Here is a 20,596-nt window from a genome sequence, read left to right on the forward strand (position 1 = left end):
GACAGACAGACAGACAGACAGACAGACAGACAGACAGACAGACAGACAGACAGACAGACAGACAGACAGACAGACTTCAGGACGTGGTGCCATAGAGGAGCAGAGAATGGTGAGACTATAGCTGTGATTATTATTGTTATCAAACGGCTCCATGTTATCAGAAAGTATATTTTAATAGTGATCATTAACATAGATTACTTTACAATAAATATACTTTAATAGTGATCAATAAGATAGATTACTTTACAATGAGTATATTTGAATAGTGATCAATAAGATAGATTACTTTACAATGAGTATATTTTAATAGTGATCAATAAGATAGATTACTTCAAAATTAGTATATTTTAATAGTGATCATTAACATAGATTACTTTACAATGAGTATATTTTAATAATGATCAATAAGATAGATTACTTCAAAATGAGTATATTTTAATAGTGATCAATAAGATAGATTACTTTACAATGAGTATATTTGAATAGTGATCAATAAGATAGATTACTTTACAATGAGTATATTTTAATAGTGATCAATAAGATAGATTACTTCAAAATGAGTATATTTTAATAGTGATCATTAACATAGATTACTTTACAATGAGTATATTTTAACAGTGATCAATAAGATAGATTACTTTACAATGAGTATATTTTACAGCATGTTGCGCTTTGTGTGTTTATTGTCATTCTGCTGTCAAACTGTGTTTAGTGTTTAGTGGTTCTATAGTATATTATATATATCTATTATATTATATTATATAATATAGTGTTTAGTGGTTCTCAATCTGTTTCAAGTGAAATGAACATGTTTATTACTATATATTGTATAGGGTTAGGTATAAGGTTATATATATAATGTTTATTTATATATATTTTATATATAGGGTTAGGGTTAGGTATAAGGTTTTATATATAATGTTTATTTATATATATTTTATATATAGGGTTAGGGTTAAGTATAAGGTTATATATAAATGTTTATTTATATATATTTTATATATAGGGTTAGGGAATGGTTTGGGTTGGACTTCAGTGCTAAGCCCTTTTAGAAAGTGCGTCCTTTCAGAAAAAGGCAGAGCAAAGAATTTTTGCTCTCGCCATCTTGTTTTTGAAAGAATGTCTTTTTTTGGGATCCTGTTATTTTTTAATTTTAAAGTCCTTATAATTTCACATTCTGTTTAACTAAATCTTTAATCTAAATTCTAAATCTTTGCCCTAAGTTCTTTTTAGCTGTTTCACCTTTCCTAGAGTTTCTTTTTTTTAGTATTCCCAATAAGGGTTAACCATTTTACCTTACCAGGTTTAGGTTTTAAGGCATGTTTACAAACTATAAAATAAAATTGCCAGTGAACTTTGTGAGAAATGTTCACTGGGGGCTGTGCATGGCAGGTACGTCCAACCACCCTGAGTGGTGAACATGTTATATTTTATATATAGGGTTAGGTATAAGGTTATATATATACTGTTTATTTATTTATATATATATTATATATATAGGGTTAGGGTTAGGTATAAGGTTATATATATGTTTATTTATATATATATTCTATATATACAGTAGGGTTAGGGTTAGGTATAAGGTATGTATACATACATACATTAGGTATAAGGTGTTTTGGGAGAAAAGCCCACAATCTGTTTTCCCCCAAAATTATTATAAAAAATGTCCAAACATTTTCAATATGTTTCAAAAACGTTCAAAAATAGCAGAAGCTTGTAGATCTGCTATTTTTGAATAGCCACCAAAACTAATACAAAACTTGAAATCACAGGCATGTCGCTATGAGTATAATATATGAGTATATATGAATATATATGAATACATATGAATACATATGAATACATATGAATATATATGATATATGAATATGCATATGAGTATATATGAGTATTTTATGCTTGATAATAATCTGTTTTGGGTGATTTGAACCTGATGTCACTTGAAAAAAACATTTGTAACTGAACAAACTGACGAGATGCTGAACACTTTTAGTTGAGGTATCGTGAGATGAATGTTCATACATGTGAACTAATGTATTTACGTGTGTGTGTGTGTGTGTGTGTGTGTGTTGTGTGTTTGTGTGTGTGTGTGTGTGTGTGTGTGTGTGTGTGTGTGTGTGTGTGTGTGTGTGTGTGTCTGTGTGTGTGTGTGTGTGTGTGTGTGTGTGTGTGTGTGTGTGTGTGTGTGTGTGTGCGCGTGCGCGTGTCTGTGTGTGTGCGTGTGCGTGCCTGCGTGTCTGTGTGTGCGTGTGCGTGCCTGCGTGTGTGTGCGTGCCTGCGTGTGCGCGTCTGTGTGTGTGCGTGCCTGCGTGTGCGTGTGCGTGTGCGTGACTGCGTGACTGCGTGCGTGTGCATGCGCAGGCTTTCCATTGGGTCACATGGGTATGTGCAGCCATCGCCTTGTCCTCCCTCCTTCAGCCAATCAGCACGCTGTCCAGCTGTGATGCGTACAGGGGTGGTATCCCCGGGATACCAGGCTCCCACGGTTCCCACGGCACCGACGGAGCCAAGGGAGACAAGGGAGATCCAGGTGTTTTGGACATTTTATTAATTTTTTGTGTTCTTCATGTTTTCCTGATTGATCCCCACTCCACCTTAACTGTAGCTATGTAGCCTTGGCCACCTTGCAGGCTAATGCAAACTGGTTAAAATGTCATTTAGATACAACAGCATGTTATGTGGACAGATGCCAGGTTCATTTGTTGACCTGGCTTTTGATTGATTGAATACTTTATTCAGAAGATTTGTAAAGAAAAAGCACGGAAGTACAGTTTACAAAAAAAAGGAAGTACAGTTTACATTTAAGGTCAGCTAAAATAGATCGCTCATAAAAGCCGGAATGGCTTATTGTTTCAAATGAGATCCTCACGTACTCAATGCATAGAGACATTAAAATAATGAATACTCAATGCATAGAGACATTAAAATAATGAATACTCAATGCATAGAGACATTATAATAATGAATACTCAATGCATAGAGACATTAAAATAATGAATACTCAATGCATAGAGACATTAAAATAATGAATACTCAATGCATAGAGACATTATAATAATGAATACTCAATGCATAGAGACATTAAAATAATGAATACTCAATGCATAGAGACATTATAATAATGAATACTCAATGCATAGAGAAATTATAATAATGAATACTCAATGCATAGAGACATTAAAGTAATTAATACTCAATGCATAGAGACATTATAATAATGAATACTCAATGCATAGAGACATTATAATAATGAATACTCAATGCATAGAGACATTAAAATAATGAATACTCAATGCATAGAGACATTATAATAATGAATACTCAATGCATAGAGACATTAAAATAATGAATACTCAATGCATAGAGACATTATAATAATGAATACTCAATGCATAGAGACATTAAAATAATGAATACTCAATGCATAGAGACATTATAATAATGAATACTCAATGCATAGAGACATTATAATAATGAATACTCAATGCATAGAGACATTATAATAATGAATACTCAATGCATAGAGACATTATAATAATGAATACTCAATGCATAGAGACATTATAATAATGAATACTCAATGCATAGAGACATTAAAATAATGAATACTCAATGCATAGAGACATTAAAATAATGAATACTCAATGCATAGAGACATTAAAATAATGAATACTCAATGCATAGAGACATTAAAATAATGAATACTCAATGCATAGAGACATTAAAATAATGAATACTCAATGCATAGAGACATTATAATAATGAATACTCAATGCATAGAGACATTAAAATAATGAATACTCAATGCATAGAGACATTATAATAATGAATACTCAATGCATAGAGAAATTATAATAATGAATACTCAATGCATAGAGACATTAAAGTAATTAATACTCAATGCATAGAGACATTATAATAATGAATACTCAATGCATAGAGACATTATAATAATGAATACTCAATGCATAGAGACATTAAAATAATGAATACTCAATGCATAGAGACATTATAATAATGAATACTCAATGCATAGAGACATTAAAATAATGAATACTCAATGCATAGAGACATTATAATAATGAATACTCAATGCATAGAGACATTATAATAATGAATACTCAATGCATAGAGACATTATAATAATGAATACTCAATGCATAGAGACATTAAAATAATGAACACTCAATGCATAGAGACATTAAAATAATGAATACTCAATGCATAGAGACATTAAAATAATGAATACTCAATGCATAGAGACATTATAATAATGAATACTCAATGCATAGAGACATTAAAATAATGAACACTCAATGCATAGAGACATTAAAATAATGAATACTCAATGCATAGAGACATTAAAATAATGAATACTCAATGCATAGAGACATTATAATAATGAATACTCAATGCATAGAGACATTAAAATAATGAACACTCAATGCATAGAGACATTAAAATAATGAATACTCAATGCATAGAGACATTAAAATAATGAATACTCAATGCATAGAGACATTAAAATAATGAATACTCAATGCATAGAGACATTAAAATAATGAATACTCAATGCATAGAGACATTAAAATAATGAATACTCAATGCATAGAGACATTAAAATAATGAATACTCAATGCATAGAGACATTAAAATAATGAATACTCAATGCATAGAGACATTATAATAATGAATACTCAATGCATAGAGACATTATAATAATGAATACTCAATGCATAGAGACATTAAAATAATGAACACTCAATGCATAGAGACATTAAAATAATGAATACTCAATGCATAGAGACATTAAAATAATGAATACTCAATGCATAGAGACATTATAATAATGAATACTCAATGCATAGAGACATTAAAATAATGAACACTCAATGCATAGAGACATTAAAATAATGAATACTCAATGCATAGAGACATTAAAATAATGAATACTCAATGCATAGAGACATTATAATAATGAATACTCAATGCATAGAGACATTAAAATAATGAACACTCAATGCATAGAGACATTAAAATAATGAATACTCAATGCATAGAGACATTAAAATAATGAATACTCAATGCATAGAGACATTAAAATAATGAATACTCAATGCATAGAGACATTAAAATAATGAATACTCAATGCATAGAGACATTAAAATAATGAATACTCAATGCATAGAGACATTAAAATAATGAATACTCAATGCATAGAGACATTAAAATAATGAATACTCAATGCATAGAGACATTATAATAATGAATACTCAATGCATAGAGACATTATAAAACAGACAGATATACACGACTAGACAGAACATCATATGAACAGCTTAAAGGTCAAAGGTAAGAAAAACAACACATATGTAGGGGGGGGGGGGGGGGGGGGTGCATAGCAGGAGAAGGAATTCAACCCTTTGTGCCAAATCTGGGTTGGACATGATCAGTGGAGCTGCCTCTGGTGTTGTGATTGTGGACTTCATTTACGTTTTGGAAGTATGACAGTTACATCTTATTGCTGTCCTCTGCGTGGTGGTCCTATATACATAATATACATATATATTTATATATGTATATATATATATATATATATATATACACATATAAGCAATTTTTTTTTCAATTGGATTTTGGCATACCGAAAAATCGTAATATTTTTAATAATAATAATAAAAATCGTAATATTTTTAATAATAATAATAAAAATCGTAATATTTTTAATAATAATAATAAAAATCGTAATATTTTTAATAATAATAATAAAAATCGTAATATTTTTAATAATAATAATAAAAATCGTAATATTTTTAATAATAATAATAATAAAAATCGTAATATTTTTAATAATAATAATAAAAATCGTAATATTTTTAATAATAATAATAAAAATCGTAATATTTTTAATAATAATAATAAAAATCGTAATATTTTTAATAATAATAATAATAAAAATCGTAATATTTTTAATAATAATAATAAAAATCGTAATATTTTTAATAATAATAATAAAAATCGTAATATTTTTAATAATAATAATAAAAATCGTAATATTTTTAATAATAATAATAATAAAAATCGTAATATTTTTAATAATAATAATAAAAATCGTAATATTTTTAATAATAATAATAAAAATCGTAATATTTTTAATAATAATAATAATAAAAATCGTAATATTTTTAATAATAATAATAAAAATCGTAATATTTTTAATAATAATAATAAAAATCGTAATATTTTTAATAATAATAATAAAAATCGTGCGCATGTGACCCGCACCGCATCGTGGACCCCCCCCCCCCCAGCGCACCCCCCCCCCCCCTAAACGGGACAAACGCGTGCGTAGGGGGGGGGGGGCATCCATTACAGATTCTGATTTGCCCAGCCAACATTATCAAGCAGGCTATGTGGGCGTGTCTTCATTCATGTTTTCATGCACTGTGCTGTCTGTCTGAGACATAGATATAGAAACCTAGATACCTCATTGGCCTCTGCAGTTCATTGTAGCCACTGGTATCTCAATACAAGGCTCTTCCGCAGGGCTGTTTGACTACTGGCCAATCACATCGCGTTGACTACTGGCCAATCACAGCGCGTCTAACTGACTAGTTGCTGCGCGGCTGCCTCTTAAGAACCTGCCTCTGATTGGCCTACCGAACGCCCCCTTCTGTGACGCACACGGAAGTTTCCAGCTTGCCCTGCTGAAGCAGAAGGAAGTGGAAGGCTAGCCCTGCGGAACAAGGAAGCGCGCCCGAGATACCAACGCTTCAGAGCCGAAGGAGGCGTCTACCTTTATATGTCTAAGCCAAATTCCAAACCCGAAAATCTCGGCCACTCGCTCACTCCCACTCGCTCACTCCCACTCGCTCACTCCCACTCGGTCACTCCCACTCGGTCACTCCGACTCGCTCACTCCCACTTGCTCACTCCCACTTGCTCACTCCCACTCGGTCACTCCCACTCGCTCACTCCCACTCGCTCACTCCCACTCGGTCACTCCCACTCGCTCACTCCCACTCGCTCACTCCCACTCGGTCACTCCCACTCGCTCACTCCCACTCGCTCACTCCCACTCGGTCACTCCCACTCGCTCACTCCCACTCGGTCACTCCCACTCGGTCACTCCCACTCGGTCACTCCCACTCGCTCACTCCCACTCGGTCACTCCCACTCGCTCACTCCCACTCGCTCACTCCCACTCGGTCACTCCGACTCGGTCACTCCCACTCGGTCACTCCGACTCGCTCACTCCCACTCGGTCACTCCCACTCGGTCACTCCGACTCGCTCACTCCCACTCGGTCACTCCCACTCGGTCACTCCGACTCGCTCACTCCCACTCGGTCACTCCCACTCGGTCACTCCGACTCGCTCACTCCCACTCGGTCACTCCCACTCGGTCACTCCGACTCGCTCACTCCCACTCGGTCACTCCCACTCGGTCACTCCCACTCGGTCACTCCGACTCGCTCACTCCCACTCGGTCACTCCCACTCGCTCACTCCCACTCGGTCACTCCCACTCGGTCACTCCGACTCGCTCACTCCCACTCGGTCACTCCCACTCGGTCACTCCGACTCGCTCACTCCCACTCGGTCACTCCCACTCGGTCACTCCCACTCGCTCACTCCCACTCGCTCACTCCCACTCGGTCACTCCGACTCGCTCACTCCCACTCGGTCACTCCCACTCGGTCACTCCCACTCGGTCACTCCGACTCGCTCACTCCCACTCGGTCACTCCCACTCGCTCACTCCCACTCGCTCACTCCCACTCGCTCACTCCCACTCGGTCACTCCGACTCGCTCACTCCCACTCGGTCACTCCCACTCGCTCACTCCCACTCGGTCACTCCCACTCGGTCACTCCCACTCGGTCACTCCCACTCGGTCACTCCCACTCGGTCACTCCGACTCGCTCACTCCGACTCGGTCACTCCCACTCGCTCACTCCCACTCGCTCACTCCCACTCGGTCACTCCGACTCGCTCACTCCCACTCGGTCACTCCCACTCGGTCACTCCCACTCGGTCACTCCCACTCGGTCACTCCGACTCGGTCACTCCCACTCGGTCACTCCCACTCGGTCACTCCCACTCGGTCACTCCCACTCCAAACCGGAAGTAGTCAGGGTCCAATTATTCAGTTGCTTCTTGGAGGAGGCGAGTGGAGTCGAGTGGAGGAGCCGAGGAGGCTCTCTACTTCCGCATTTAGCGAGTGTACATCAAGTGTAGGCTCGACCACTCTCCACAGCTCCTCCGCGGCAGACTTCCGCATCACGTGTACACGTTTTCTTTTTTTTTTTTCCCTTCTCCCGTGACGTATATATGGTCCTCCTCCACATGTGGCCACACAAACAATGCTTGAAACCCGAAACCATGCCGAAAACACCGGCTGCCCCACCCCCTTCGCCCCCCCCCCCCCCCCCCCATCACTCGTTGCGCATCTCACACACACACACACACACACACACACACACACACACACACACACAGTGTAAATTAACAGAAAAGACGCAACAAGCCACTGGCTTTATTGCGTTGTATGATATAAAGCATAATACAATTATATACATTGTAATATATTGTGCACACTTATTCTGTCTAAAGCTGATAGTTCATTTCTCTCCTTGCATCATGCCTCAATGCAGTGCATGGACTACTATAAATTACTGTGACAAAGATTATGTTTAAAATAATGTATTGTATTTATCAGCCTGATCTCCAGAGATATACGTAACATTGCACGGATCCAGTGCACTTCATTCCGTGGATAGTCGCCTAGAAACCCCGAAATTGCGTGCATATGTACGGCGAGTCCCACGGTGGGCGTAACCAGTCGCAACCCGGAAAAACCCGGAAGCAGAGCAGTCCCCACAACAAAATTTACGATTCTGTGCCTATCGGTACATAACTCAAACGGCGCTGAGTAGGCACAGGCGAACGTCACACCGTTCAGGACGGCAACTCGGTCGCCTTAGCTCCCTCGGTGGTCCTTCACGGGGTGACAGTTCGCCTGTGACTGCGCGCCTCCGAAATGGTTTTGTCACAAAGGGAGCGCCGTACATATGCACGCAATTTCGGGGTTTCTAGGCGACTATCCACGGAATGAAGTGCGCTGGATCCGTGCAATGTTACGTATATCTCTGGAGATCGGGTTGGTATTTATATATAGACTGAATATAGGAGAGGACACTTTATGCTTTAACTATAGCCGTATACTCATTCAATTCTGAACCGATTCTTAAAATTTAAAATTCTCTATTAGCTGTGAAGGGTCTTCTTTCATGTACGGGACTGTACGAGCAAAAAGAGGGAGGGTCAGGATTTAATTCATAAATGTAAGTTTGCTCATCCTGGCGCTTCGTTCACTATTTCAGGAATAAATGGCTTTGCACAAAATGTTAACTATAAAGATAACAATGTGGCCATCCATCCACATTGATGAATTGTCTATTCTTATATTCTGTATTATTCTATACCTGCATATTATTCTATGCATGTATATTTTCATCCACGGCTCTGGTCCAGCTGTTTGAGACGTCATAAGTGATCGCGGAATTTGCCGTCGCTTTGAAATGACGCTGAGTGCAGTCCGATCCTTTGAGGGCAACCGCTCGACCACTCCGTCCTCGCAAATAATCCTCGGCTCCTCGCAGGGGCGGGGCTTAGGTGCGAGTGGAGGAAGCGAGGAGAGTGAGCGAGTGACCGAACTTTGGGGATTGGAATTTGGCTTATGGTCTGAGAAGTGATCACCACGTACGTTGGGGTTGGTGCGCTGGTATGATCGGTCATTCTGAAACTCGTCCAGTGAGAAACGTTCCGCGGTGCAAAAATAGGTGCGATTAAAATGCGTTAATTTTTTTAACAAGATAATTTTTCTGTAATTAATTGATCGAAATTAACGCGATAAAGTCCCGGCCCTAATATATAAATATATATAAATATATATAAATATATATATATATATATATATATATATATATATATATAATATATATATATATTAATATATATATATATATATATATATATATATATATTAATATATATATATATTAATATATATATATATATATATATATTTATACATATACTCCACTAATGTGTTCAGGTGAAATTGGACACGTCTTACGGGGACAGAGCGGGGACGGGGGTCCCCCAGGACCCCCAGGACGCCCCGGTGTTCGTGGGGACCCGGGGTCACTCGGTCCCCAGGGACCCCCGGGACCGGCCGGACCCCCCGGCAGTGGGGGAGGGGCTTCCATGGCCCCCGATGACGACCAGCAGAGATCCTACTTCTCCTACAAACGGACCGCTGCCCAGCCCCCCCCCCCTGAGACCACCATCAACTTCAACAAGTCAGTAGATAACAGCCCCCCCCCCCTGAGACCACCATCAACTACAACAAGTCAGTAGATAACAGCCCCCCCCCCCCCCTGAGACCACCATCAACTACAACAAGTCAGTAGATAACAGCCCCCCCCCCTAAGACCACCATCAACTACAACAAGTCAGTAGATAACAGCCCCCCCCCCTGAGACCACCATCAACTACAACAAGTCAGTAGATAACAGCCCCCCCCCCTGAGACCACCATCAACTACAACAAGTCAGTAGATAACAGCCCCCCCCCCCTGAGACCACCATCAACTACAACAAGTCAGTAGATAACAGCCCCCCCCCCCCTGAGACCACCATCAACTACAACAAGTCAGTAGATAACAGCCCCCCCCCCTGAGACCACCATCAACTACAACAAGTCAGTAGATAACAGCCCCCCCCCCCTGAGACCACCATCAACTACAACAAGTCAGTAGATAACAGCCCCCCCCCCCTAAGACCACCATCACTACAACAAGTCAGTAGATAACAGCCCCCCCCCTGAGACCACCATCAACTACAACAAGTCAGTAGATAACAGCCCCCCCCCCCTGAGACCACCATCAACTACAACAAGTCAGTAGATAACAGCCCCCCCCCCCTGAGACCACCATCAACTACAACAAGTCAGTAGATAACAGCCCCCCCCCCCCCGAGACCACCATCAACTACAACAAGTCAGTAGATAACAGCCCCCCCCCCCCTGAGACCACCATCAACTACAACAAGTCAGTAGATAACAGCCCCCCCCCCCCCTAAGACCACCATCAACTACAACAAGTCAGTAGATAACAGCCCCCCCCCCCCCCTGAGACCACCATCAACTACAACAAGTCAGTAGATAACAGCCCCCCCCCCCTAAGACCACCATCAACTACAACAAGTCAGTAGATAACAGCCCCCCCCCCCCCTGAGACCACCATCAACTACAACAAGTCAGTAGATAACAGCCCCCCCCCCCCTGAGACCACCATCAACTACAACAAGTCAGTAGATAACAGCCCCCCCCCCCCCTGACACCACCATCAACTACAACAAGTCAGTAGATAACAGCCCCCCCCCCCCTGAGACCACCATCAACTACAACAAGTCAGTAGATAACAGCCCCCCCCCCCCCTGAGACCACCATCAACTACAACAAGTCAGTAGATAACAGCCCCCCCCCCCCTGAGACCACCATCAACTACAACAAGTCAGTAGATAACAGCCCCCCCCCCCCTGACACCACCATCAACTACAACAAGTCAGTAGATAACAGCCCCCCCCCCCCTGAGACCACCATCAACTACAACAAGTCAGTAGATAACAGCCCCCCCCCCCCCTGAGACCACCATCAACTACAACAAGTCAGTAGATAACAGCCCCCCCCCCCTGAGACCACCATCAACTACAACAAGTCAGTAGATAACAGCCCCCCCCCCCCCCTGAGACCACCATCAACTACAACAAGTCAGTAGATAACAGCCCCCCCCCCCCTGAGACCACCATCAACTACAACAAGTCAGTAGATAACAGCCCCCCCCCCCTGAGACCACCATCAACTACAACAAGTCAGTAGATAACAGCCCCCCCCCCCTGAGACCACCATCAACTACAACAAGTCAGTAGATAACAGCCCCCCCCCCCCCTGAGACCACCATCAACTACAACAAGTCAGTAGATAACAGCCCCCCCCCCCTGAGACCACCATCAACTACAACAAGTCAGTAGATAACAGCCCCCCCCCCCTGAGACCACCATCAACTACAACAAGTCAGTAGATAACAGCCCCCCCCCCCCTGAGACCACCATCAACTACAACAAGTCAGTAGATAACAGCCCCCCCCCCTGAGACCACCATCAACTACAACAAGTCAGTAGATAACAGCCCCCCCCCCCCTGAGACCACCATCAACTACAACAAGTCAGTAGATAACAGCCCCCCCCCCCTGAGACCACCATCAACTACAACAAGTCAGTAGATAACAGCCCCCCCCCCCTGAGACCACCATCAACTACAACAAGTCAGTAGATAACAGCCCCCCCCCCCCTGAGACCACCATCAACTACAACAAGTCAGTAGATAACAGCCCCCCCCCCCCTGAGACCACCATCAACTACAACAAGTCAGTAGATAACAGCCCCCCCCCCTAAGACCACCATCAACTACAACAAGTCAGTAGATAACAGCCCCCCCCCCCCTGAGACCACCATCAACTACAACAAGTCAGTAGATAACAGCCCCCCCCCCCTGAGACCACCATCAACTACAACAAGTCAGTAGATAACAGCCCCCCCCCCCTGAGACCACCATCAACTACAACAAGTCAGTAGATAACAGCCCCCCCCCCCCTGACACCACCATCAACTACAACAAGTCAGTAGATAACAGCCCCCCCCCCCCCCTGAGACCACCATCAACTGCAACAAGTCAGTAGATAACAGCCCCCCCCCCCCCTGAGACCACCATCAACTGCAACAAGTCAGTAGATAACAGCCCCCCCCCCCCCTAAGACCACCATCAACTACAACAAGTCAGTAGATAACAGCCCCCCCCCCCCCCTGAGACCACCATCAACTACAACAAGTCAGTAGATAACAGCCCCCCCCCCCCCCCTAAGACCACCATCAACTACAACAAGTCAGTAGATAACAGCCCCCCCCCCCCCCTGAGACCACCATCAACTACAACAAGTCAGTAGATAACAGCCCCCCCCCCCTGACACCACCATCAACTACAACAAGTCAGTAGATAACAGCCCCCCCCCCCTAAGACCACCATCAACTACAACAAGTCAGTAGATAACAGCCCCCCCCCCCTGAGACCACCATCAACTACAACAAGTCAGTAGATAACAGCCCCCCCCCCCCCTGAGACCACCATCAACTACAACAAGTCAGTAGATAACAGCCCCCCCCCCCCCCCCTGACACCACCATCAACTACAACAAGTCAGTAGATAACAGCCCCCCCCCCCCTGACACCACCATCAACTACAACAAGTCAGTAGATAACAGCCCCCCCCCCCTAAGACCACCATCAACTACAACAAGTCAGTAGATAACAGCCCCCCCCCCCTGAGACCACCATCAACTACAACAAGTCAGTAGATAACAGCCCCCCCCCCCTGACACCACCATCAACTACAACAAGTCAGTAGATAACAGCCCCCCCCCCCCTGACACCACCATCAACTACAACAAGTCAGTAGATAACAGCCCCCCCCCCCCTGAGACCACCATCAACTACAACAAGTCAGTAGATAACAGCCCCCCCCCCCTGAGACCACCATCAACTACAACAAGTCAGTAGATAACAGCCCCCCCCCCCCCCTGAGACCACCATCAACTACAACAAGTCAGTAGATAACAGCCCCCCCCCCCCTGAGACCACCATCAACTACAACAAGTCAGTAGATAACAGCCCCCCCCCCCCTGAGACCACCATCAACTACAACAAGTCAGTAGATAACAGCCCCCCCCCCCTGAGACCACCATCAACTACAACAAGTCAGTAGATAACAGCCCCCCCCCCCTGAGACCACCATCAACTACAACAAGTCAGTAGATAACAGCCCCCCCCCCCCTGAGACCACCATCAACTACAACAAGTCAGTAGATAACAGCCCCCCCCCCCTGAGACCACCATCAACTACAACAAGTCAGTAGATAACAGCCCCCCCCCCCCCCTGAGACCACCATCAACTACAACAAGTCAGTAGATAACAGCCCCCCCCCCCCTGAGACCACCATCAACTACAACAAGTCAGTAGATAACAGCCCCCCCCCCCCCTGAGACCACCATCAACTACAACAAGTCAGTAGATAACAGCCCCCCCCCCCCCCCTGAGACCACCATCAACTACAACAAGTCAGTAGATAACAGCCCCCCCCCCCCCCTGAGACCACCATCAACTACAACAAGTCAGTAGATAACAGCCCCCCCCCCCCCCCCTGAGACCACCATCAACTACAACAAGTCAGTAGATAACAGCCCCCCCCCCCCCTGAGACCACCATCAACTACAACAAGTCAGTAGATAACAGCCCCCCCCCCCTGAGACCACCATCAACTACAACAAGTCAGTAGATAACAGCCCCCCCCCCCCCTGAGACCACCATCAACTACAACAAGTCAGTAGATAACAGCCCCCCCCCCCCCTAAGACCACCATCAACTACAACAAGTCAGTAGATAACAGCCCCCCCCCCCCCTAAGACCACCATCAACTACAACAAGTCAGTAGATAACAGCCCCCCCCCCCCCCTAAGACCACCATCAACTACAACAAGTCAGTAGATAACAGCCCCCCCCCCCCTAAGACCACCATCAACTACAACAAGTCAGTAGATAACAGCCCCCCCCCCCTAAGACCACCATCAACTACAACAAGTCAGTAGATAACAGCCCCCCCCCCCCCTAAGACCACCATCAACTACAACAAGTCAGTAGATAACAGCCCCCCCCCCCCTGAGACCACCATCAACTACAACAAGTCAGTAGATAACAGCCCCCCCCCCCCTGAGACCACCATCAACTACAACAAGTCAGTAGATAACAGCCCCCCCCCCTGAGACCACCATCAACTACAACAAGTCAGTAGATAACAGCCCCCCCCCCCCTGAGACCACCATCAACTACAACAAGTCAGTAGATAACAGCCCCCCCCCCCCCTGAGACCACCATCAACTACAACAAGTCAGTAGATAACAGCCCCCCCCCCTGAGACCACCATCAACTACAACAAGTCAGTAGATAACAGCCCCCCCCCCCCTGAGACCACCATCAACTACAACAAGTCAGTAGATAACAGCCCCCCCCCCCTGAGACCACCATCAACTACAACAAGTCAGTAGATAACAGCCCCCCCCCCCCTGAGACCACCATCAACTACAACAAGTCAGTAGATAACAGCCCCCCCCCCCTGAGACCACCATCAACTACAACAAGTCAGTAGATAACAGCCCCCCCCCCCCTGAGACCACCATCAACTACAACAAGTCAGTAGATAACAGCCCCCCCCCCCCTAAGACCACCATCAACTACAACAAGTCAGTAGATAACAGCCCCCCCCCCCTAAGACCACCATCAACTTCAACAAGTCAGTAGATAACAGCCCCCCCCCCCTGACACCACCATCAACTACAACAAGTCAGTAGATAACAGCCCCCCCCCCTGAGACCACCATCAACTACAACAAGTCAGTAGATAACAGCCCCCCCCCCCTGACACCACCATCAACTACAACAAGTCAGTAGATAACAGCCCCCCCCCCCCTGAGACCACCATCAACTACAACAAGTCAGTAGATAACAGCCCCCCCCCCCTGAGACCACCATCAACTACAACAAGTCAGTAGATAACAGCCCCCCCCCCTGACACCACCATCAACTACAACAAGTCAGTAGATAACAGCCCCCCCCCCCCTGACACCACCATCAACTACAACAAGTCAGTAGATAACAGCCCCCCCCCCTGAGACCACCATCAACTACAACAAGTCAGTAGATAACAGCCCCCCCCCCCTGAGACCACCATCAACTACAACAAGTCAGTAGATAACAGCCCCCCCCCCCTGAGACCACCATCAACTACAACAAGTCAGTAGATAACAGCCCCCCCCCCCCTGAGACCACCATCAACTACAACAAGTCAGTAGATAACAGCCCCCCCCCCTGAGACCACCATCAACTACAACAAGTCAGTAGATAACAGCCCCCCCCCCCCCTGAGACCACCATCAACTACAACAAGTCAGTAGATAACAGCCCCCCCCCCCTGAGACCACCATCAACTACAACAAGTCAGTAGATAACAGCCCCCCCCCCCCCTGAGACCACCATCAACTTCAACAAGTCAGTAGATAACAGCCCCCCCCCCCCCTGAGACCACCATCAACTACAACAAGTCAGTAGATAACAGCCCCCCCCCCCCTGAGACCACCATCAACTACAACAAGTCAGTAGATAACAGCCCCCCCCCCTGACACCACCATCAACTACAACAAGTCAGTAGATAACAGCCCCCCCCCCCCTGAGACCACCATCAACTACAACAAGTCAGTAGATAACAGCCCCCCCCCCCCTGAGACCACCATCAACTACAACAAGTCAGTAGATAACAGCCCCCCCCCCCTGACACCACCATCAACTTCAACAAGTCAGTAGATAACAGCCCCCCCCCCCTGAGACCACCATCAACTGCAACAAGTCAGTAGATAACAGCCCCCCCCCCCTGAGACCACCATCAACTGCAACAAGTCAGTAGATAACAGCCCCCCCCCCTGAGACCACCATCAACTACAACAAGTCAGTAGATAACAGCCCCCCCCCCCCCTGAGACCACCATCAACTACAACAAGTCAGTAGATAACAGCCCCCCCCCCCCCTGACACCACCATCAACTACAACAAGTCAGTAGATAACAGCCCCCCCCCCCCTGACACCACCATCAACTACAACAAGTCAGTAGATAACAGCCCCCCCCCCTGAGACCACCATCAACTACAACAAGTCAGTAGATAACAGCCCCCCCCCCTGAGACCACCATCAACTACAACAAGTCAGTAGATAACAGCCCCCCCCCCCCCCTGAGACCACCATCAACTACAACAAGTCAGTAGATAACAGCCCCCCCCCCTGAGACCACCATCAACTACAACAAGTCAGTAGATAACAGCCCCCCCCCCCTGAGACCACCATCAACTACAACAAGTCAGTAGATAACAGCCCCCCCCCCTGAGACCACCATCAACTACAACAAGTCAGTAGATAACAGCCCCCCCCCCCCCTGAGACCACCATCAACTACAACAAGTCAGTAGATAACAGCCCCCCCCCCCCCTGAGACCACCATCAACTACAACAAGTCAGTAGATAACAGCCCCCCCCCCCTGACACCACCATCAACTACAACAAGTCAGTAGATAACAGCCCCCCCCCCTGAGACCACCATCAACTACAACAAGTCAGTAGATAACAGCCCCCCCCCCCCTGACACCACCATCAACTACAACAAGTCAGTAGATAACAGCCCCCCCCCCTGAGACCACCATCAACTACAACAAGTCAGTAGATAACAGCCCCCCCCCCTGAGACCACCATCAACTACAACAAGTCAGTAGATAACAGCCCCCCCCCCCCTGAGACCACCATCAACTACAACAAGTCAGTAGATAACAGCCCCCCCCCCCCCTGAGACCACCATCAACTACAACAAGTCAGTAGATAACAGCCCCCCCCCCCCCTGACACCACCATCAACTACAACAAGTCAGTAGATAACAGCCCCCCCCCCTGAGACCACCATCAACTACAACAAGTCAGTAGATAACAGCCCCCCCCCCCCCTGAGACCACCATCAACTACAACAAGTCAGTAGATAACAGCCCCCCCCCCCCCTGAGACCACCATCAACTACAACAAGTCAGTAGATAACAGCCCCCCCCCCCCTGAGACCACCATCAACTACAACAAGTCAGTAGATAACAGCCCCCCCCCCCCTGACACCACCATCAACTACAACAAGTCAGTAGATAACAGCCCCCCCCCCCCCCTGAGACCACCATCAACTACAACAAGTCAGTAGATAACAGCCCCCCCCCCCCCTAAGACCACCATCAACTACAACAAGTCAGTAGATAACAGCCCCCCCCCCCCCTGAGACCACCATCAACTACAACAAGTCAGTAGATAACAGCCCCCCCCCCCCCTAAGACCACCATCAACTACAACAAGTCAGTAGATAACAGCCCCCCCCCCCCCCTGAGACCACCATCAACTACAACAAGTCAGTAGATAACAGCCCCCCCCCCCCCTAAGACCACCATCAACTACAACAAGTCAGTAGATAACAGCCCCCCCCCCTGAGACCACCATCAACTACAACAAGTCAGTAGATAACAGCCCCCCCCCCCTGAGACCACCATCAACTACAACAAGTCAGTAGATAACAGCCCCCCCCCCCTGAGACCACCATCAACTACAACAAGTCAGTAGATAACAGCCCCCCCCCCCCCTAAGACCACCATCAACTACAACAAGTCAGTAGATAACAGCCCCCCCCCCCTGAGACCACCATCAACTACAACAAGTCAGTAGATAACAGCCCCCCCCCCCCCCTGAGACCACCATCAACTACAACAAGTCAGTAGATAACAGCCCCCCCCCCCCTGAGACCACCATCAACTACAACAAGTCAGTAGATAACAGCCCCCCCCCCCCCTGAGACCACCATCAACTACAACAAGTCAGTAGATAACAGCCCCCCCCCCTGAGACCACCATCAACTACAACAAGTCAGTAGATAACAGCCCCCCCCCCCTGAGACCACCATCAACTACAACAAGTCAGTAGATAACAGCCCCCCCCCCCCCCTGAGACCACCATCAACTACAACAAGTCAGTAGATAACAGCCCCCCCCCCCCCCTGAGACCACCATCAACTACAACAAGTCAGTAGATAACAGCCCCCCCCCCTGAGACCACCATCAACTACAACAAGTCAGTAGATAACAGCCCCCCCCCCCTGAGACCACCATCAACTACAACAAGTCAGTAGATAACAGCCCCCCCCCCCTGAGACCACCATCAACTACAACAAGTCAGTAGATAACAGCCCCCCCCCCCCCTAAGACCACCATCAACTACAACAAGTCAGTAGATAACAGCCCCCCCCCCCTGAGACCACCATCAACTACAACAAGTCAGTAGATAACAGCCCCCCCCCCCCCCTGAGACCACCATCAACTACAACAAGTCAGTAGATAACAGCCCCCCCCCCCCTGAGACCACCATCAACTACAACAAGTCAGTAGATAACAGCCCCCCCCCCTGAGACCACCATCAACTACAACAAGTCAGTAGATAACAGCCCCCCCCCCCTGAGACCACCATCAACTACAACAAGTCAGTAGATAACAGCCCCCCCCCCCCTGAGACCACCATCAACTACAACAAGTCAGTAGATAACAGCCCCCCCCCCTGAGACCACCATCAACTACAACAAGTCAGTAGATAACAGCCCCCCCCCCCCTAAGACCACCATCAACTACAACAAGTCAGTAGATAACAGCCCCCCCCCCCTGAGACCACCATCAACTACAACAAGTCAGTAGATAACAGCCCCCCCCCCTGAGACCACCATCAACTACAACAAGTCAGTAGATAACAGCCCCCCCCCCCTGAGACCACCATCAACTACAACAAGTCAGTAGATAACAGCCCCCCCCCCCCCCTGAGACCACCATCAACTACAACAAGTCAGTAGATAACAGCCCCCCCCCCTAAGACCACCATCAACTACAACAAGTCAGTAGATAACAGCCCCCCCCCCCTGAGACCACCATCAACTACAACAAGTCAGTAGATAACAGCCCCCCCCCCCTGAGACCACCATCAACTACAACAAGTCAGTAGATAACAGCCCCCCCCCCCCTAAGACCACCATCAACTACAACAAGTCAGTAGATAACAGCCCCCCCCCCCCTGAGACCACCATCAACTACAACAAGTCAGTAGATAACAGCCCCCCCCCCCCCCCTGAGACCACCATCAACTACAACAAGTCAGTAGATAACAGCCCCCCCCCCCCCCTGAGACCACCATCAACTACAACAAGTCAGTAGATAACAGCCCCCCCCCCCCCCTGAGACCACCATCAACTACAACAAGTCAGTAGATAACAGCCCCCCCCCTGAGACCACCATCAACTACAACAAGTCAGTAGATAACAGCCCCCCCCCCCCCCTGAGACCACCATCAACTACAACAAGTCAGTAGATAACAGCCCCCCCCCCCCCTGAGACCACCATCAACTACAACAAGTCAGTAGATAACAGCCCCCCCCCCCCTGAGACCACCATCAACTACAACAAGTCAGTAGATAACAGCCCCCCCCCCCCCTGAGACCACCATCAACTACAACAAGTCAGTAGATAACAGCCCCCCCCCCCCCTGAGACCACCATCAACTACAACAAGTCAGTAGATAACAGCCCCCCCCCCTGAGACCACCATCAACTACAACAAGTCAGTAGATAACAGCCCCCCCCCCCCCCTGAGACCACCATCAACTACAACAAGTCAGTAGATAACAGCCCCCCCCCCCTGACACCACCATCAACTTCAACAAGTCAGTAGATAACAGCCCCCCCCCCTGAGACCACCATCAACTACAACAAGTCAGTAGATAACAGCCCCCCCCCCTGAGACCACCATCAACTACAACAAGTCAGT

At 46.2% G+C, this 20,596-nt stretch overlaps 1 protein-coding gene across 1 annotated transcript in view; it reads left to right on the plus strand.

The window, feature by feature from the left end:
• Positions 1-1,385: 1,385 nt before the first annotated feature.
• Positions 1,386-20,596, plus strand: part of LOC308082944 (uncharacterized protein) — a gene marked incomplete at both ends in the record, with an annotated part of 22,255 nt that continues 3,044 nt past the window's right edge. The window contains 2 exons of the mRNA XM_080425024.1: positions 1,386-1,392; positions 2,396-2,533. Of these exons, the coding sequence (XP_080281150.1) occupies positions 1,386-1,392; positions 2,396-2,533 (145 nt within the window). The remainder of the gene's footprint in view (positions 1,393-2,395; positions 2,534-20,596) is intronic.

This window comes from Gymnoscopelus braueri (genome assembly GCF_963280865.1).
Source record: "Gymnoscopelus braueri genome assembly, chromosome: 3".
Taxonomy (NCBI): Eukaryota; Metazoa; Chordata; class Actinopteri; order Myctophiformes; family Myctophidae; genus Gymnoscopelus; species Gymnoscopelus braueri.